Source organism: Xiphophorus couchianus, chromosome 5 (genome assembly GCF_001444195.1).
Source record: "Xiphophorus couchianus chromosome 5, X_couchianus-1.0, whole genome shotgun sequence".
In the NCBI taxonomy this organism is placed as follows: Eukaryota; Metazoa; Chordata; class Actinopteri; order Cyprinodontiformes; family Poeciliidae; genus Xiphophorus; species Xiphophorus couchianus.
The window spans coordinates 8,933,847-8,955,723 of NC_040232.1; the positions used below are offsets into that span (position 1 = coordinate 8,933,847).

A 21,877-nucleotide genomic window follows, 5' to 3' on the forward strand; every position below is an offset into this window, starting at 1 on the left:
TTCTTTAGTTACCTAGCAACAACCTGTTGAGTAACTTGCATGGCAACAGTTTGTTTCACCACCGTGCCTCATAACTGCTTAAAAATAAAAAAATAGTGCCATATACTGAAAATTGTGCTTAAAGAGGAAAGGTCACACCACCAGTTTGGAAGTATTTTGGATATTTAAAACAAAAAACTAATCAGTGATTATTGACATTTTGACTTTATATGGAACACTTGTATCATGACATGTTGTTCAGCCATATTCTCCGGCCCCAACATGCCGGTTAAATGATGTTGAAGGAGGAGGAAATCAGCACGGTCTCAGAGAAGATGCTGGTGTTTTATATCCAAAGAGTTGCAGCCTGATCTCATTGACGTAGTTATGTGATGAAAACCGAGTCTAAGCCAGGCTCAGGTCGAACTATTTCTATGCAAAGTATTGTGTGATTGGTCAGAAGTGTATGGAGTGTTTCAAGCAGGAATGCGATCAGACAGCATGCTACATAATGCGGTGGGGGGTTTTAATATGGTGTTCTTCCTCTCTCAGGATCTACCGGTGACGGTTCAAGCCAAGCGGGAAATTGAATTTAAAACAGACTTATTCTTCACCTGTGTTTTTAAAAACAGCTTCTGTCAGTACAGTTTTGTTTTTTAACAGCTGGTCTGTGCATTTTCAGGATTTTAACTTGGCTACCATCTATGTGTCAGATGCCCAGTACAACAGAAACATCTACTTCGATACGTCCCCTCAGGCTGTCAGGTGAGGCCATCAAGTTCTCAAACACCCGTTGGATAAAAGCATGTATGAATTCATGAAACCAGGCAGTCATCTTTATTGGAAAATGTTCACTTAGCTGTTTTGGTTTGCAAAACTGTGTTTCACCTCTTCTGGCTTTGTCCAGGCTATTTATATGTCACACAGAGTAGGAAATGCACACACATCTCTAGAAAGTAATGGCCTTACAATATGGCTGGGCAATAAATATACTGTATATCACGATACATGTGATCAATAGAAAATATATTAGATAGGATGTTCAATAATTTCACTGAACTCGGATTCAGAACCGCACAGCATTCTGGGAGATGTAGGCAGAGGAAAGGCTTTAGTTGTTCACCCTCAGTTGGCCTCTACTCACTCACTCTTTGTTTCCCTGGCAACAGCTCATTCTTTGGTTACCTAGCAACAACTTACTGAGAAACGTGCGGAGCAGCAGCAGTTTCAGGTTTTGCTACTTTGTCTCTTTACTGCTTAAAAATAAAATAAAAAAACGACTGTGTGGCGTGAAAGGAGAAAATAAGTACAAAAGCTTGAGAAGAAACTGTGGATAAAATAGGAAAGGTTGCAACACCAGTTTGCAGTATTTCAGATATTTAAAGCAAAAAAACAAATCAATAATTATCAATATTGACAGATAATTGTGAATTACTTAAAAACTTTTAAAATTTTTTTTACGGTTTTTGGAAACTGTGTGATTTTGTATATATTTTGTATTTCCTCCTGACTGCAGTTGCTGCAATAAGTGCACTGCACCAGGTTAACATTATAGTACACATTTAGTGGTGCTTCCTCCTTTACAGGTTTGTAATGTGTTTGCGTTTTGTGTGTTTTCAGACTCTACCTCCTCTACAACCACTGGGCCTTAAAGATTCTCCTGTATTTCTTCATCCTGGTCAATCTGTCGCTGGCGATCTTTGAGGAACCGGCTCTGGTTTCTCTGCCCACGTGGGTACGATGGCAGATTCTGCTGGACACGCACAGAAAATGCTAACAGAGCATAATCTCTATGTCATACCTTTACGTGCTCCGTGTTTTGACACAATGACTTCTATAATGTTTGAAGTCTGGATAAGCGTACAAAAGTGAAAATTGGAGATGGAAAACGTGACTTTCAATTTCTTATTCTGTTATTAATATTTAGAGTATCACAAGAAGATGTTAATACAAAACTTTAGTTTGTATCCATGTCAGTTTAGCCCCAAATCCATTCAGGAAATTAAAAAAAGGTTTTTTGTTGTTTATTTTTGGCCTTTAAATCCTTTTATTTCTGGGTCTAAACTGGACCCACAGTTCTTAAACTGTTTTTTCCAAAAGAAAAAACAGAAAATACCTCTTTGTCCTTAATCCTAATAACTCTCCAGTACCATATGTGGCATTTTAAAAAACTGTGATAATAAAACTCAAGTGTTTTGATATCCATAGTGATATATAAAAAATGTATCTATAAAAGTGAAGTATGGAATTTTAAATTGGAATAATTGAAACCCACTTTAAACAATGATTTGAACTATTTAAAACCATTTTGCTCAGTTTCTTTCCGCCAGACTGAGACATTGTGTCTGAGCGTTTCACTGAGACGTTGAACATTTGACGGATGCTGAGTAAAACGTTGCGTTACAGATGGTTCTCCTCACGCTGGGGGATTTCCTTGTTGAAGTTATGAACTAAAAAAAGAAACACCCATAAAAATAGTTCTGTAAAAAGCTTAATTGGCTCTAAAGTCCACATCTAATAAACACAGATCTGTCACATTTCCCTCAGGCACTAACAGGAAAAAGAAGCAACAGTTTCTCCAATAGTTTTTAAAACGATGAAGAAGATTGTTAATTTCTACAACACCTTTACTCCAATAGTTTTATCAGAAACTGGCAATCTTATATTTTAACTGTGGGAGCAAATAAAAAACTAAAACCTCAGCCTGTTAGGATACAGAGATTTCTTAGTAGTTACTGTTTTCCCTCAGTCTAGTATTCAAGTTGCAGAAAGACAGTAACTCATTCAGAAGTCTGTAACTAGTCAGCTGAGTGTGCAATTTCTTTTCCAGTTTTTATATACGACTTCTATTAAGCAACTTTTGCTGTCCAATTATTAATCGGTTAATCTAAAAATAAATAAAAAAACAGGCCAGCTGTACACTTAATTGATGTTATGTAGAGCAGAAATGGCTGAACTTTCACATGTTGAAGTATTTTTTTTAGTTGCAGATGCATCCTTTGCTACAAATGATCAAGTGTACACTAAAGGAATGCCGTTGTTGCATTTTAGACAAATGTTTTTTTTTTATTTAGAAAATAAATTTATTTAAATGTTTAATGTATTTCTAGTACTATGTAAAAAAAAAAAAAAAAGGTTTAGGTGGTTTAATTAAGAATCTGCAGAATTTGCCAAGTTTTGTATCTGAATAATCGATGACTAAAATAATCGCTAGTTGCATCTCTATTCGATTTATAGAAATATTTAAACTACAATAGTCGCCTTTTCACTTTCACAAATATCCACTACTTTGTGGTATCATAATCTCAAATAATACCCCAATAAATCATTTTCGCCATTTGTTTGCCTTTGAAAAGTTCTGATCTGGAAGCGTGTAATGTATTTATATAACTTTCATCTAACCAGGCATGTTTCATTGATATCTGGGCAAGACTGGCAGCAAAACAGCAACAACTACAAATCAAAACTACAGATATCAAAATACAATATAGGTAATAAAGGAAGACAAGATATAAAAGAACAAACACCTTGATAAAAGTAAAAATATGACTAAAGTGCAACTTAATTTTGCTTAATTCCAATCTGAGGGAGCAGCAAAGTGGAAGGATTTATTTTATTTTTTTTTGCCATAATCAGTGCGAACCTTGGACACAGTTATTGAAATGAAATCATCTGAGCTCAAACAACAACCACCTGGAAATTTTCTAACAATGTTTTTGCAAAGCTAACATTTTGAGTTTAACCTGCAAGGAAGGCAGGTTAAAAAAGTGTGAGGTGTTTTCATTGGGTTTCTGTTGTGCTGCGTTGCCTTCAGGCCACCATGCTGGTGGAGCTGCTCTGCCTGCTCGTCTTCACCATTCGGCTCGTTCACTACGCCAAGGTGATTCCCCGGGAAAAGTTCTGGAAGGACCCAAAGAACATCTGCATCATCGTCGTCCTCTTGGTAGGATTTCATGTTCATTTTAAAACACTGATGTAGCAAATCTGCTTTAGTGCAGATGTTGTATTTTTAAACTTCAGAGATGCTCCTTAGATGAAAGCTGTCAAAATGACACCATGTTCAAGAACCTGGAAATATTGTATCCTGGTGGTTATTTGTGGGCTTTAGACTCTTCCTTGCTTTTTGTGTGAAATAGTAGCAGTGTGCTGAGCAGAGTTCCTGTCTGTGAACTTGGAGGGCTTGAATGTGCTGAGAAGACGTTTTGGCTGCTGTTGTGAAACAGCTTTTAGCCAGAAATATTGTCAAGTCAGCACCTTTGGAGCAGCAGAGGCTTCCTGGTGACTCTGAGGCTCACTATTGGCTAAAACAACATGAAGCACTCCTGTCGAACAACTTAATTTACAGCAGTAATTCTTCCTCTCTGTGGAGGGACAGTTTAAAAGTTCTTGCATAATGTAGTGCGTTTATTTTGAAAGCATAATGTTCCAGTCATGACCAAAGGTTTCAGCAGGGACACAGTTTAAACCTTCAGGTATTGTGGTTACAGATAACATTGTCCTGTGCAGGGTGATCAGATGTTGGCATGAAAAATACAACAACTTTTTTAGTTCAGGATGTTTTAATTTGACATTAAGAGCTGACACAATTCATAGTAAAAGATCGTCAACTAATTTAGTATCGATTAATCGTTAACTGGAGCATACAGACTGAAAAATGCCACGTGCTGAAAGAAAAGCATACGCAGAACAATAATTAAACCAAAACTAGATAAAAAAATGTATACATTTTACACTTTCAAAAAAACAACAACTTTGTAAATATGTTTTACCCCCAAACTCCTCAAAGGGCAATTTTAGCCTCACCTGGTCCAAATTTTGTAAAGAAATGATCCTATTAAGCATTTTTTGTTATTTAATTATTAAACAGTAAATCTAAAAAGTAGTTAACATATCTGTCCTACACTATATAAATAAATTTTTATGCTAGAAGTATTTTTTAGCTGCAGATTAATCTTTTTGTTTTGTTATTGCATGTTGGGCAATAAAATGTTTAGTTTCTTATACAAAAAAGGAATTTAATTATTTGTATGCACATTTTAATTTATTCTAATATTGTACAAATATTATTGAATGAAAAATCTGTAGGAGACAATTTTTACCCGATTATTCGATTGCTAAAATGACTTTTAGTTTCAGCTCTATCAGTGACCTTTATTTCAGTTCAGTTGTATCATAAGCACATTATTCTAGATTTAATCAATCTAATCAGCCAAGTGATGGTTACAAAAGAAGAGAAGTTGAACAGGAAATAATTTTCATTAAACTCAAAGGCTTAAAAAGTCGGCTTCTAATGAGACTGTATTTATTCCATATAAACTGGAGTGAAAACTTTCACATTGTTACCATTTATTAGTAAGATGGTGATTATTTTTATTACCAGCTTCAATGCTTAATCTGAAAATAAGCCTCATCTTAAATCTAATTTATTTAATATGACTGTAAGTTTCTCTTGAAGTCATGGCCTGAGTGTCTCTGTATAAATGCATGTGTTCCTCTCCGTGTCATCCAGCTCACGTTAATAGACATGATCATCTACGGAGCGCTGAAAGCTGCTAACCTTTACAGCGTTCGCTGGTCTCGAGTGCTGCGTCCGCTCCTGTTGATCAACGTCACAGAAGGACGGCAGGTAAGAGCCTGAACGCAGCAATCAGCAGCCGCTGCTTTGGCCTCCGCTTCAGGAGAAAAACATTCAACAACGCGATCAAATTAATTTTTCAAACTCTCATTAAATCAGTGAGAAATCCCTCTATTTATAATTTCATTTTACTGGGTGATAAGTTGTCCCAGAAATTGTTGCGCTAAATGTTGCATTGATTACCGCAATAGTCTCCTCACAAGTCTGCCTAAAAAATTTAATCCTCCTGCTGCAGCTGATCCAGAACACTGCTGCTGGAGTTCTGACTAAAACCAGGAAGTTAGAGCACATCACCCAGTTCTAAAGTACCTACACTGAGAGAAAAGACTTTAAAATACTGCTGTTAGTTTATGAATCACTGATCAGCTTAGCACCAAAATACACTGAAGATCTGCTGTTGTCATAGCAACCTTCCAGACCTCTCAGGTCTTCTGGTTCTGCTCTGGATCCCCAGAACCAGGACCAAACATGGAGAAGCAGCATTCAGCTTCTATACACCACAAATCTGGAACAAACTTCCAGAAAACTGCAAAACGAAACAATGACTTCCTTTAAATTCAGACTAAAAACTCATCTGTTTAAAGTTGCTTTTGAAACATAATCAATGAAATATTAATCACAATCTTTATGTGTGATAATGTCACTTAGCAATTGTTGACTGTGTTCTACAACTTAAAGCACTTTGAACAACCTGGTTGCTGAAATGTGCTGCACAAATAAACTTGATTGATTGATTGATGTTTGTTTTTGTGTTCAGCTCCGCAGAGCGTTCAGGAGCATCCGCAACGCTCTTCCTGAGGTCTCCTCTGTCTTCGTCCTCTTCATATTCAGTGTCCTCATCTTCTCCCTCATGGCCCTCAAGCTGCTGAGCAAACGGTACGATGGCTCCATCTTCATCTTTGTTTAGGTGTTTTCACACAAAGGTCAATAATCCGCAGCTTAGAGATGCAAAAAGGGACTTTAGGTTTGATTTATCTCAAGGATTGTGTACGTTGAACTAGAGGAAATCAAGTACAGAGCAGATGAAGCAGATGCTAACTTCAGCAGTTAACCTTTCGCAGTTTTGTAGAAGTTTACAGAACATTCGTGTTTTGTCTGTTACAGTTTCTTTTTTTGTAACAAGCAAGTAGCCAGAATGTTACTGATTTCAACATGCGTTAAAAGCAGAGGAGGCTTTATTTAACTGAGCATTTTCAGGCTTCCTCACCAACAGTATTTATTAGTGGACAGTGTCTCAACCACTTCCAACCTTACGCAAACACAAATGTAAGATAAAGTCTGCATCTTCAAAACAAGAGCTCATACTTAATTTACCAGAAATAGTCAGGTGGATCTCAGAGGGGCAAAAACAGGTGGCTTTTTTAATGTGTTTTTGGTTTCTTACATGGCTTTGTTTTTGTTCCCCCGGTTAGACAGACTTTACTTTGACGAGAAAAATTACAAAATATCTTCACACCACTACAATATTAGTTTCTTTCAGTTAAAAAATAATTTACATCTAATCCAAAACAGATCTTGATAGTTAAATGGGAGATTTCTACATGTTTTTTTGTACTTTTTTGGAACAATTTGTGATCTGACATGAAATAATTTTACTTGGTAATATTTAGGAGAGCGTTTTCTTAAACTCAATTGATATATACAGTATATTTTGTCTGCAGAGGCTTGAAGACCATAGAAGGAGCTTCGTATTTCACCAACTACCTGGAGATTGTCTTTGAGCTGTACGTCCTCGTCACCACAGCCAACAGTCCTGACGTCATGTAAGAGAACCGTTCACATCTACAAAACCTACCGCCTGTTCTCTTTAGCTTTAATTTACTCCAAAAAACATTTGAAGCTGAGTTATTAAAACTTTTACAGATCAAGTCTATTGTTTTCGAATAGTTCTAATATGACAAAGGTTGTCCATAAACGCCACAGTCTCAATATCTACAAGGTTTTCTGTTTTTACTTGTGTTGTAAAAACTATTTTATTGCTACTTTTTTATGGGCCAAAACTCTTAAAGTTCTTAAACTTTGTTGGAGGAAAAAATATTAATTTAGGTAAAAATAACAAGCAAACTAATAATAATCAACCATCCGTCTTCTGTTTGTCCTTGTACTGATAAATTGTACTGAAGTAAGAGTATCACTGATTCAACATATTTTTATTCAAATGAAAGTAAAAAGCAGCAAAAATAAAAAAAATACTTTTTTTTACTCAAGAAAGAGTAAAACAGTATTTGATTAAAAGTTTACTTAAGTACTGAGTAACTGATCAAATTATCAATCATTTCATATTTTAAAATTACATCATCTGATGGACCAAAATATAAAGTTAAGAGGAAATTTTGATATTTTATAGACAAAAATGACAACAATTCAAATAAGTAACAAAAAATAACAAAATCAGGCAAAAGATAATTTTTACAAATCAGTTTCTTTAAATAAAAAAACTCATTAAAACCAAACCTGCAGGTGGGTAAAAAATTCTGAAATTTTACTCAAGTTAGAGTGGAAATACGTCATAATAAAATGACTCCAGTAAAAGTAAAAAGTACAGTATAGTAAAAATACTCCTAAAAGTATTTTTAATTTTTTTTCAAAAAGTTACTCAAGTGAATGTAATTGAGTAAATGTAATTAGTTACTACCCAACTCTGGTCTTTGCATTGGGCAAAAGGTTTTACTGTAATTTATATAACTGTGACACTAAAACCACATGAACTGTTTCTGCCTTCTGAGATACACAGAAGGGAGGAAGGAACTGTACTGTGACTTTGCATTTTTTACTCTGTTTCTTGTAAACATGTAATTATTTGCGATAAATACCGTCTGCTTCTCGTTTGCAGGATGCCTGCGTACAACTCCAACTCTATTTTCGCCCTGTTCTTCATCTTGTACATCCTCGTCAACACGTACATCTTCATGTCTGTCTTCCTGGCTGTTGTGTTCAACAACTACAAAAAACACCTGAAGGTACCTACTGACTGATATAGAAATGTTTTTTTGTTTTTGTTTTTTACAACACAAATAATTTTTTTTCTAGAACTAGTACTGTGAGAGTTGTATACATTCTTGTATTGTCAGCTTTATTATCCCTTTGTAATGTTTGAATTGTAAACTAATAACAGTGTATTAAACCAACAACAAATTAAATATTCTGTGGGTCATTTAAGCTCAAGCTGTTAAAGCAGCAGCTTCTCGCGATGCAAAAAATGAGATCAAACATGGAAAATAAAAATGTTTTCCATGTATGAAGCAACGTTTATCCTGTATTCAGCTAAAAAGAAAACAGATGTCTTATTGACCCTTTGCACGTGACGACACTCTCTTCGAAACCCCGCCCACTCCGCCATGACGGACGTAAAACAACCAATGCGCTCCTTTAAAGTTTGTCAAAAACACACCTCTGGTGGCCTTATATCGCATCTATTTAGTTGATTTCGCAGTAAAAATGGTCATAGGTAAATCAGAACGCACTTTCATAGATATAAGCTCATTGGCTGCAAAAAAATGTATTGCTTTGACTTGGAAAAATATCAATAGACCTAGTGTCACGCAGTGGTTAAAACAGATGTCGTCTAATTTGCCGCTAGAAAGAATAACATATATTAGGAAATCCAAACGGTATCTTTTTGAGAGGATTTGGGGGCCTTTCATTAATTTTATTAAGGACTTAGACTTGACAGAGGGTTTGTTTGAGTTCTGATTTGCCAGAACCTGTGGTGTGCCATGTTGTATAGATGTGTATAATTATATCTGACCAATTTGTAATCTGTGAGGATACCCCAGTTTTTGAGAAGCTGTGTTCTTTGTTTTGTTTTTTACTTTTTATTATTATTATTATTATTATTTTTTGTTTTATTTTATTTCTCTGGGTTGAGTAAAATAATTACTGTCATGTAACAACTACAAAGAGAACCTGTTCAAATAACTACATGCTTGTATTTCCAAAGTGTAAAAACTCAATAAAAATATGTTGGTTAAAAAAAAAATGGTCATAGGGGGCTGCGTGGTCGGCTGCACAAATAGGAAAACTTTTAATGAGGAAAGATGCGGCGGCCGTTAATCTTAATGTCTGTTAGCCCTCAGTGTAACCGTGCATTTGCAGCGAACACTTTTTACAAGGTAAGAAGATTAACTTTCATATACTTCATAACTGTGATTGGAAAGATATCAAATATCGCATTATGAATGGTTACTAAGCGTCTAACCATTGGTAACCATGGAAACGACACCCCACTGTCATGTAGCCTAGCAAAAAGTTGGTTAGCGTCTTCTGTACGTTTTTAATGCTGCTCCAATGTAAAGGGTGACGCTGTTTATGACATAGTGATATAAATCATGTGGTGTGAATTCAGTCAAAGTCGGTAATTTGATCAACATGTCAGGAGGGAGGAGGTTCGGGTCGGTTTCTAAGCTAGCTATTATGAGGCCCAACCAGGTGTGTTACGTTCACAGACAAATTAGCTCGACTCGAACAAAACGAAGCAATAAATAAACTGACAAAAACAACTTGGGAAAACAACTTAAGTCACTCAACTCAATACTCCCGAGCTTCATTTCCGACGTCCTTAGGATGATTCAGTGACGTAGTTGCAAAAGGGTCAGTAGAGGGAGATGTAAAACTTTTAAAAATGTGTTATAACCTAAATGCATGAATGCACTTTATTATCTTATTGAAGCGCCTTCTACTTAAACAGAATCTGTTGGCCTAGAATTAAAGTCCAAGCTGTGTATTCCCCACTTTTCTCTTTTGTTGCCTTAAAACAGGAGGAGATACGGCAGCTGGTGAGGGCCAAACGGCACAAAATGGCGCGAGCGTTCGGCGTCCTGCAGGAGCAGAGGGAAGAAGGCGGCCCCCCTGTGGTGAGCCATGAAAACTGGAACAAACTGGTCCAGCGGGCGCGACCCGACATCAGCAGCGCCCACAGAGAGCTGCTGTGGAGAGTCTGCGATGACAGCAACCAAGGCTTCATAGGTGGGTCGGGAACCGGGCCGGAACTGCACGTTCATCAACACCGAAACCAGTGTTGTAGTACTCGAGACCGGTCTTGGTCTCGACACCAGCACCCCGCAATACATGACACAATAAGCCGTTTATTTTTTCAATATTAAAAACGTTTGTTAGGATTGTGTAGAAAAAAACGTTGATCTTTTATAAATACAGTGTTTTGTGGTCAATATTATTTCACCATTTTATAAATGTGGGTTGCCAGTTTGGATAAGGCTTCCTATCAAGCTATAAGAATGATGGAAAACGTGCTAATAAAATGCCTCAGACCTGCAGCCCATAGGCGGTTCTAGACACAGGCTAACAGAAGCGGCTCTTTGACTCACTTATATTTTAAATGATTAAATATTGCTCTGTTTTTTTGTTTCATTCTTTTTTTTATTTCCCTGTAGGCAGCAATTTATTCACACATATGTACACTTATTATTATTGATACTTTAATTAAAGATTAGTTGTACAAGTTTATGTAATTGGGGGGCAGAGGGCTGATGACATGTTCACATACACCTCAGAAAGTATGTAGTTGTGCTCCTGCTGCAGTAGCTATTATTATTTTAATTTTATTATATACATTGATATAGCAAATAAATAAAATACAAGAACAAAAGCACGCAGAGCATGCACATTGCGCTTTGATTGTTTTTGTCACCTGCCATGGCAAGACATTACAGCACTTTGTGCTGCCTGGCTTTATGCAGCGGGAGAGAAGGCGAGAACAGTCACGACATGCACCTTGTGCTTGGTTACTTCTTGCTTGTTGCTCCTTGGTCAGTGTTCATAGTTGAGCGTTGTTTACAGTTAGTGCATTGCCTCAGTTGCTATGTTTAATGGTGCAGACAGTGGTGGTTTCTGACATGGGCAATATGGGCAACCGCCCAGGGTGTTATCTTGTTAGGAATGGCATAAGACCACCGCAGATTGTAGCACAGAGATGGAAGCAAAGCAGAACAAAGAGTTTGTTCTGCTTTTAAAATTGGTTAAATTTATTTCAGCTCTAAGTATTTAATATCTAGGTGGTTTTATGGGAATGTGAATCTTTCAGATCAATTTGAGAAGCAATTTTGATCATATTTCACATTTTATTGTGTCATGTACCGTGGGGTATTGGTCTTGGTCTCTACTTCCCTCGGTTTTGGTCTTTACTTGGTCTCGGACCCTAAAAGTCTTGGTCTTTTCTCGGTCTCGATACATTCTGGTCTTGGTCTTGTCTTGGTCTCGGGTTAGTTGGTCTTGACTACAACAGTGACCGAAACATAAAACGTTTACAGAAATAAACACAATGTTATACAGATAAGACCTTCACTGCTTGAGCCCAACCAATATAAATATTTAACTGAAATAAACATATTAATACCTAAAACAAATGATGCCAGTCATGATCAGAGTAACTAGTCATAATTACTTGAGGAAACTTTTGGAAAAAAAATTACCTTTAGGAGTATTTTTACTTTTAGTTGAGTAATTTTATCATGAAGTATCACTACTCTTGAGTAAAATTTCTGGATACTCTACCCACTGAGTAACTTGAAGTCAAGTTAAAGTTTATTTATAAACCATATTTAAAACAATCTTAGTTGGCCAAAGTGCTTCACAATAATTACATCATAACAGACGGATAAATAATAAATAAAGAAATGTAAGTTTCTTTATGAATAAAATAATCTTTTTAATTATTGTTGATAAATAAGTAAAATGGGAAGTAAAGTACCAAAGAAATAATAATAATATGATTAGAAACCAAGACATGCTTGGTTTCAGTCGCAGAAAATTCTCAAAAACTTGAATGAATTAAGTTATAACTTTTTCCTTTTGTTATTTTAACTGGTGTTGAACGTCAGGGGAAATAGATGTGTTTTCAGTCTGGACTTCAACTGAGCTCCGCGCTTATTTTGCAATTACGATATTTATTTGATCAATTACTCAGTACTTGAGTAGACTTTTTACCAAATACTTTTTCACTCGAGTAATTTTTTTTGGATGTTTACTTTTTACTCTTACTTGAGTAAAAATGTGTTGAAGTATTGCTACTGTTAGTTGAGTAAATGTTTTGGCTCTCTCCCCTCCTCTGGTCATGATGCAGCTCAGTCTTCTCCCCACAGCGAAGGTTTGCCGACTCATTTTCTTCACACCGTTCCTCCACATAAAGGAAGTCAAACTGCTTGATCATCCAGTTCTGCTTAGATCGGTTCTGTGCTGTTCGTCCAAACAGAGCAAGCAGTTTCAGACGGACATTTGTAATAATAAAATCAACGTAATTGGCCTGTTGTGGTCTGCCTTCAGGTCTAAGATTTTACTGCATGTGGCATCTTTAACTTAATTGTTCGTCATCTTGATAAATTAATAATATGTGAATTTATGATTCTCATTAAAAAGCTCTTATCTATTAATAACTCATACGCAAAAAGAAACTCAGTGGTTCTTAATGCATCACGAAGGAAGTAATGAGAAGATTATATATAATTAAATTATATAGATCTATATCAACATATATATTTATATAGATATATTAAGGCTGGTTGGTATTAGACTAAACAAGTGTAATTTAGTGTTTTACCTTTTTTATTGCTTTTACAAGTCAACCACACCAATCTACTCCCTTGTAATTAAAACATAACAAAATAAACTAACATGAACATAACACTTGTTTAGGAGAAATGTCAGAGTTTTTATTATCTTGGGTTAGATTCAGTCAAACTTTTATCAAAAGTTGTTTATTTTTTCTTCTACTGTCTAATGAAAGTCATTGCACTACTTCATTTTTAATGGGTTTACTGCAGGTTACACAACATGCAATTATTGACTGTCTTGACCAAAGTCTTTTTTTATTATTTTGAATTTTTTGATAAAACATCTGGCTCTGAGGTTGTAGTGGCTCAGAGTGAGAAATGCAACTGCCAGTTCATCGTCTGTCGCAATCAGAAAGAACCTGCAATAAATATCAAGCACTTCCAGACCTTTACTGTGAGAAACCAGGCAGTTACTGCAGCACACATCTGATTCCTGTCCTTTCAAGATCACTTATTATGCTTCCTTGAACAGATTAGAATATTTCTATGGGATATGCAAAATAAGTTCATTAATTTTTTTTTTACAAAATCATTCTTAGAAAATGAGATTTTAATCTTGTCAGTCCTTCCTTTTTTGAGCTTCTTCAGAATGAGTTGTTTTATGATGTCTTGTCACTTTAAATCCCAATAAGCTGCTTCTGGCCACTGCCTTCAACTACACTTTTACACTCTCAGATGAAAATGGTTGCAAACAGATGTGCAACGATGCAACACCATATCTTTGAAAAGCAGAAGTAGGGCCTCCTGCACAACCAACAAGTGGTTTCTGGATGGTAAGTCAACAACAAAACAGTTCCAGCAGCTGTTGTACAGAGGTAAAATCGGCTGACCTGCTTGGGAAGCCAGGTAATCTAGCTAATGGGCTAAGCTTGATAGGGTTGCTAGGTAACGGGCTGGGTTCAGCTGGGCTTGCTAGGTGAGTGGCAGTGCCTGCTGATTTGTGACGTTACATTTGAGAGATTTTTAAAATGGCTCATTTTCCAGACCCCCCCAAAACATTCGGGGTCTGGAAAGAAAACAAACAGCTTTGTTTTCTTTTCTTTCTTTTTTTTAAAATACTTGGGTTATTTTTAGAAGCACTAGAGACCCAAATGGAAATACAAAGACATCCAAAATGTAAATTTTGCATAATAGACTCCCTTCAATATTTTTTTAACTGTATTCTTTCCCTCGCCTTTCTCTTCCTTTCCTTCTGTGTTTATCTTATAATAAACACACATTAATAAATGCATTGACCAACTGCAACTTGCTGCCCAGTCCAGATCTTTGAGTGGTTTAGATTTAACCAGACTGATGTTTCTAAATCTGTCTAAGGTGATTTTTGCTGCAGCAGCAACTGGGGCATGTTGTATTTGTGTGATCATGTGACGTGATAATGATGCAGAGGGATTGTTGGGTGTGGTTGTTTTATCACAATGTCGAAAGAATAGGAAAATGTATATAATATTGGTTAATATTGTTATCACAGCAGTATTGTCAATGGATACTGATAATATCTCAAATTATCGGTTCATCCATATTCTCAAACCTCTGTCCGCATTTATCTTGAATTCCTGGACCAGTTGAATAGTTTTTCACTGCATTTGTTTTCAAATTACATGATTGTATCAACACAAGACTGGTGTCGCATACGACTGGTTTTGTTAATAAGAAGTCTGATGCAAAGATAAATACGTGTTGCTCCCGGAAATGGGAACATATTGCTTAAATATCCAGGTAGGTTCTTCTTGTTGACAGAAGTAAAACTCTAATATGCGAATATTACAGATGGAATTTAGTTTTGTACTAATTAAACCTTAAATTATTTTATTCTCTTCCTTTTTTCCACGTTGTTGGTTAGGTAAGGTGGCTTTTGTCCAGCTAGCCGATCTTCTGAACATCGAAGTGATTACGCTGAAGTCGAGACCGCACCCACTTCAGAGTCTGATCCCCAGTTTCTACGAGTCGAAGCCGAGCCGCTTGCTCTGCAGAGTCGTCCAACACCGGTGAGCTCTCTGCATGACCGCTTATCGCACAAAAAAAACAGAAACAAGCAGAATATTGACTGCATTATTCTTTTAACTTCAGGGGCTTTGTTATCACCTTCGACCTGATCATCCTGGTGAATGCCGTGTTTATCGGCCTGGATGAGGAGAATCCGCTGATCTCCAACTCGGAGTGGGTTTTTCTGGCGCTCTACGTTCTGGAGATCCTGTTGAAACTCTACGTGTTTGAGCCCAGAGCCTTCTTCTCCAAACACAGCTTCTGGAACTGGTGAGAACGAGTTTGTAATTAAAACCACCTACACTTAACGTTTCATTCTTTATTCTCTCCTACTGTTGTTTTTATTACCGTTTGTTTACAGCACAAACAATAAAAATATATTCTCGTTGATCACTGCTGATTTTCTATGCAGTTTAAGGTAAAAATATGACAAAATTGTCATACAGTTAAACAAAAAAATCACATTAAAATACGAATGATCTGAATGAAGAATGAAAATCTATTATTCCTCCTGCTGCTGCAAATAATTTGGTGATTAATGTCATGTATTTATTTAGTGTGTAAACAGAGGAAGCCTGCTAAAACTAACAACTGGGATAAGTGGTGCAGTTTTAGTTTCCACAGTACTGTTGACGTTTTTTTTTTTTTTTTACCTAAAATATTTCCTCAAAAAAAATTTTTTTTTGAAGCAAATTGAATAAAAACATGTAACAGCTTTCTTTCAGCAACATACGGGGGAGGAGCAACGATTCTTTATCCCGTCCCTTATGCCCAGAGAGGCTTTCTGTCTTTTTTAAAGCCATATCTTTTAATACTTTAAAAGATATTTTAAACTATTTAATGGTTTAAATGGTAAAAAAAATTCAGCAGTTATGAAACCATAACTGACTAACTCATGCCTACTTATGAGAAAAATGGTTCTGCTTTTTCCTTATTAAATTTTATTTGTTTTATTCAACAAACTTGTCTGTTTTTTGCTGGTTCAGTAAGTAATTCCACATATTTCATTTTAGAGACAAAGATTGTCGCTTATAATTTGCTGATTTTTACCCCATCAAGGTGAAATATGAAGTTACATAACTGCTTTCATTTCTGTTAATTTTTATCCATTTGATGTAAAATCCACCGAGCTCAAGATCACAAAGCGATATTTTATTAACAGACGGGTCAGTATTTGGGTGGAGAAGAACCCAAAACGATGTCTGGTTGCTTTAAGTTTTTTTGGTCAAAGCAGCAAAACTGTTTATCTTTTCACTTGATTAAAAAATTTCATAATCAATTAGCCGTGTTGCATCCATTTCACACAGCCTTTCCACATCCCAGATTATAAGCACCAGGTATGTGACACATCTCCGGTCTTATCAGCTGCTTTTCGCATTGCACATCCAGAAGCGCTTGGAGCAGCTCTTTGATGCTTTAAGCAGAAGTTTTACTCGTTTGGGAGCAAAGCAGCTTCTGAGTCATGAGGCTCAGTTTGCGGTCAGAAAGTCTGAAAGTAAAAACTTCAGAGTTGCTTCATAAAACAAAGAAAGAGGATTATTACTGGGTTTTTTTTACTTTCAGACTTCTCTCTGTGTATATTTGTAAAAGTGAATGCAGTTATTATTCAGTTACCTGCAGCCCTGCTGAGCAGAAATGCAGTTGCACGCCTCCCTCCACAGATGTTTGCAATGTGGAGTTTGGATGCTTTGAATGAATTACAAGAAGTGGATGGAGAACACAGTTTCAGTCGGAGAAAAGAATTCACTCATTTGTGTAAACGTTGGACACCCAAAAAAAACTCGGTTTTGTTGTTTTGTTTTTTTTAACATTGTAGAGTTCCTGCTGGAGTAAAAAAAATTTTGGAAAATCAGTTACTTATATGTTTAGTGATGTTCTCCATCCAGTTCTCTTAATGCATTCTTATTATGTTTCTGTAGCTCAGCATATCACTATCTACTAACTGAAAACAGCTTTTTGTCTCCAGGTTTGACACCATCGTGGTCATTTCTGCTCTTATTGCCACAATCATCAACTCCGCCTTAAAGTCATGTAAGAGCTGCTTTTTCTTCTAATACATTAAACTGAGTTCATCTTTAATGTGGTGCTTGAAACAAGAAAAACTTTAGTTAACAAAAACTGATCTTTATTTCTGCTGACACAAATTGTTGTTTCACTTGTTTGTTTGTTTTTTAAACTGTGAACTCTTGGTTGTTGGGGAAAAAAACAATCTGATAAGTCATAGACATTATGACAAATTTTTATTTCTTCTGAATTTTTTTTAAAGACATGCAAATTCAGTGTCTTATTAGCCGCTTTGCATACTAAAAACATTTTTAAAGTTCTTACAGTGGATCTTAAAAGTCCCTTCTGACATTGTTAGGTTTTTATGATTTAAAAAAAGATAATAAAAATTTGCTATTCCAGCTCATTTGCTGCTGCTGCTCCTCTTTATATTGCTGTCTGATGCGATATAAAGTTTTTATTGTTTATAAAAACAATGAAAACAAATAAACAGCAAAAATCCTTCCATCTTAGTCTCTAAAACCAAAGGAAATAATTGCTTAAACATGGACTACCTTAATCAAAAATGCTATGTGCAAAAGTCCATAAAAAATCTAATTAAGAGCCACCAGCAGTGCAGTTGTTTCACAAGAAGTCTTGAATTTCAGAGTAAATGTTGTTTACCTTTTAACAAATGATTGATAAGCTATGATGGCACAACACAAGATGTATACTGTACAGACCAAATGTTTGGACACACCTTTTAATTCAATGAGTTTCCTTTATTTTCATGACTATTGACATTGTAGATTCACACTGAAGACATCAAAACTATGAATAACACATGTGGAAATATGCACTAAACAAAAAAGTGTAAAACAACTGAAAATACCCCTTATATTCTAGTTTCTTCAAAGTAGCAACCTTTTGCTGTGATTACTGCTTTGCACACACTCTGCATTTTCTTGCTGAGCTTCAAGAGGTAGTCACCGGAAATGGTTTTCACTTCATAGGTCAACCTGCCCTGTCAGGTTAATAAGTGGGATTTCTGGCCTTATAAATAGTCATGAGAATAAAGAAAACCCATTGAATTAGAAGGTGTGTCCAAACTTTTGGTCTGTACTGTATATCTCACTAAAGAGGGAACGTCTTTCATGATCTCATTTATTTATGGCTCATAAATGTAAGTACAATATATTCTGTTCTGATGCAGCGGGCGGATACACCAGCCGGCAGGTTCTGGATATCGTCTTCATCTTACGAGTCCTCAGATTGATACGAGTGGTGGACAGAATCAAGAGGTTTTAAATGTCTTACATTCTCCCTTGTAAATCTTTATCTGATTGTGGATCATTTATTTATACGTACCAATCAGCCAATGATCAAGTCCACTGTGTTCAATAAAAGCCAGATGAACATACAATCCCTTTTCTGTCGGAGTCTCTTCCACATTTTTCCTCATGGTGGAAACTCAATCTGACTGTAAAATCAAAACAAACCTCAGAGTAGTTTATAGTTTGATCCCTACAGCATCCTTTGCTATTTTTCTGATCACCTCGCTTTGTGTTGTCATTTTATCATGCACGTTGATTTCTGTGTTTCAAGTAGCGCCCATTCATGCGGCTAAGCTAACAAAGAAATGTATTTTTTTAGGTTTCGTGCGATCATCAACACACTGATTAGAATTGGTCCTGCGATTCTTACATTTGGACAGCTCATTCTCGTAAGTAGCAGTTAAACTCACTTTCATGTCTCTTGTCTGTCAATGTCTGGATGAAAATCTGGGAAAAGCTCCAACTTCAAATTATCTGCAGCCCTTCCGCAAGTCATTTTCTCAACACCATGTTATTATTTTCTTATATCTACATCTCCGTAGTGGGAACGTAAAGTTAAAAGTCTAGATTGTGTCCAGGACGTGTGGGGTCTGCAGAGTGCCATTTGCAAAATCCAGCCACCAACCACAGATTTTTTTTTCTCAGGCTGTTTCTCTGATGAACATGAACATATTACATCCTAAGAAGTCAGGTGCTTTGTGAAACAAAATAAGCATTTTCCTTCTGTCACAAGATTCATTTTTTATAACAAAAAATGACTGCAAAGATGTGCATGTACTGTTAATTGTATTTCTCCTAAATACTTTATGCTTGGGAGAAATAGAAAGTATTATACTTTCTCTGTATACACCCTGTGCATGCAAAATGACAAAGTCAGTCTAAGTCTAAGTCTAAATGTTCTTGGCTCAGCCTTTATAACAATAATATATATACTGTATGTATATATGATTACATGCTGCCTGATCATATTAATGTTAGGGACTACTCACAGTAGTTATCAGTAATAATTTACCATGGCAGATATGGTTAATTGCTATATTGTGATCAGAAGTTCTTGGTTCAGAGTTTTAAGTTTGATTCCCTTTTGGAGATTTTCTGTGTGATTCTAAATTTCCCACCAGTGACTGAGAGCCTGGATTGGTGCTGCAGCTGCACGGCTGGACGAACTGAGTACCTTGAGATTTTCCTTTGAAGAAAAAAAGAAAAGAATAGTTCTTGTTTTATTATCTAACCCTCTTTACTATTAACAAAATTGTGGGGAAAAAAAGGTATTTTGTGTCCAAAGATATTGTACACACAGCTGTGTAGAGTCTGTGGGGGTGAGGTGGGGCACAAAGCCTAAATCTGATTGGTCAGTTTGCTTTTGTTTATTTCACGGGTTGGCGTTTTTCTGTAAGCTAAACATGAATGAGTGGAGTTTGAACCTCCCGTAGTTCTAAGATCCCGCCTGAGCTTCTTACAGTGTGCGGTTCTGGCGGGTCGCCGATTTATTTGCTTTTTTGAGGTTTCGCCAACTGAATAACTGACGGGTCACCCGCTGGCCGACACCAGCAGATGCGCTGGGGGAAACCCTGGATATATGTATAAACATCAATGACTCCTGGATTTCTGGGCTTCTGACCCTTTCTCTAAGGGAGCCCAGAGACCCTGCGGAGAAAACCCCTCCAGGATAACAAGGCAGTTCCCAGGAGGGGCACTCTCCAGTACCCCCTCCAAGGACTTAAAAAGGCTGGGTAAACAGTCAGAACCCGACCCAAACCCGTAGGTAGAGGGAGAGGCTGTCCTCTTGTTCACCCCAACGCACCAAGACGGGAGGCAACAAGTCAGCCCACTCCTGCCCAGCGCCTCTCACAAGGCGCAACTCCAGGGTGGGGAAACATCCAACCCGAAGAGTTTTTGCGGCGCTAGTGGCTCGTATTTTTCTGACAGTAGGCAGACAGGAAGGAGGGCGAGGAGAGGGGGCAAAGGTCGTCGAACCCGCGACGTCCATTTCGAGGACTAAGGCCTCCAAACGTGGTGCGTGCTAACCCCCTGCGCCACCACAGCACGCCCCGAGTCCGACTATTTCTAGCCGGAACACATCGGCTCTTTTCGGGCTGAGTCCGGCCGGGCTCTGTGGGTTAAAGCCCGGCCACCAGGGGCTCCCCCAACGTGCCCCACCCCCAGGCCTGGCTCCAGGGTGGGACCTCATGTACGGGCGAGCAGAACCACTGTTTCCAATGGTCGTTTTCATCATAAGGGATCTTTGGGCTGCACTTGGTCTGGTTCCTCACCTTGGACCTGTCTGCATTGGGTGGCCCAACCAGAGGCATGAAGCCCCGACAGCAAGACTCCTAGGATCACTGGGACACTCAAACCCCCCCACCACGATAAGGTGGCAGCCCATGGAGGGGACGTGTAAATGTGTGTGTGTGTGTGTGTGCGTGTGTGTGTGTGTGTGTGTGTGTGTGTGTAAATATGAAGTAACCTGTTAATTATGTAAGAAAAAGAGAAAATGAGAGAGAGAGGAAGAAAGTTGTTTTTTAAGATGAGGAAACAAACTCAATGTGGTTGGAAGCAAATTCTGACCTTGGGTCCAGTTGTGAGGTGAAATGTATCTTTGTAGTTTAAAAAAAAAAGATTTTTAGGCTCTAATAAAGTTTTTTAGGCCGTTATTTAACAGGCTGAACAGGAAATTGGGAGGAGAGAGAAGGAAATGACATGCAGCAGATTCCCCAGGACTGGGAATTAAACCCAGGTTGACAAACAAAACCTAGAAGTAACGTCCTAAACAAAACATAATTTACAGTTTTACTATAAATTTGGTTAAAAAAATAACTGAATTATTCATTTCTTAGCCCCTTTTCCTTCTCTTTTATACAAGCAGACAGAACATAAGCTCAACAACACAAAAGCTTCATATTTATTACAAAATATTCATCTAAGAATCGATTTCTTCCTGTGGTGGAAATGATTTCTGATTAAGTTCTCTGTTTTCATACTTTCATGGATTGTTCTTCTTTTTACCTTTTCTACAGTTTTTCATGTTAAATTGCACTTTTTTGTTAAGTTTCTAATATTATCTTGAATCTGTATTTCTAAATAAAGACTAACTGAAAGATCCCACAGTAACTTTTATTTTTGATAAAACCTTTTTTTTTCTTATAACAAACAAACCAGATAAAACAGGTTTGGGCTTCTTCAGGGTCCGGAGTATTAAATTATGATTACAATTATCATCTATTACTATGTACAGATTAAACTCTAATCTTCATTTAACATCCTGGAACCTGAAGAAGTCCAAACCTGTTAAATCAGCTTTTTTATGTTTGGTATAAAAAGAAAAACAGGATTTATCAAAGAAAAACCGGTGAATGGACTGAACTTGTGTCGTGCCTTGCTAGTCATGTTGACCACTC

General features: G+C 36.9%; 1 protein-coding gene across 2 annotated transcripts in view; it reads left to right on the forward strand.

Moving 5' to 3' along the window:
- Nucleotides 1-21,877, forward strand: part of tpcn3 (two pore segment channel 3) — a 31,639-nt gene that overhangs the window by 2,958 nt on the left and 6,804 nt on the right. The window contains exons 2-14 of one of the 2 annotated variants that reach the window (XM_028016892.1): nucleotides 662-744; nucleotides 1,600-1,714; nucleotides 3,794-3,922; nucleotides 5,489-5,605; nucleotides 6,372-6,490; nucleotides 7,276-7,377; nucleotides 8,448-8,574; nucleotides 10,372-10,579; nucleotides 15,020-15,164; nucleotides 15,247-15,432; nucleotides 17,129-17,193; nucleotides 18,359-18,446; nucleotides 18,799-18,868. In XM_028016892.1, the coding sequence (XP_027872693.1) occupies nucleotides 662-744; nucleotides 1,600-1,714; nucleotides 3,794-3,922; nucleotides 5,489-5,605; nucleotides 6,372-6,490; nucleotides 7,276-7,377; nucleotides 8,448-8,574; nucleotides 10,372-10,579; nucleotides 15,020-15,164; nucleotides 15,247-15,432; nucleotides 17,129-17,193; nucleotides 18,359-18,446; nucleotides 18,799-18,868 (1,554 nt within the window). Of the gene's footprint in view, nucleotides 1-661; nucleotides 745-1,599; nucleotides 1,715-3,793; nucleotides 3,923-5,488; nucleotides 5,606-6,371; nucleotides 6,491-7,275; nucleotides 7,378-8,447; nucleotides 8,575-10,371; nucleotides 10,580-15,019; nucleotides 15,165-15,246; nucleotides 15,433-17,128; nucleotides 17,194-18,358; nucleotides 18,447-18,798; nucleotides 18,869-21,877 lie in introns of those variants that run through there. The other variant, XM_028016893.1, reaches the window with a different exon arrangement.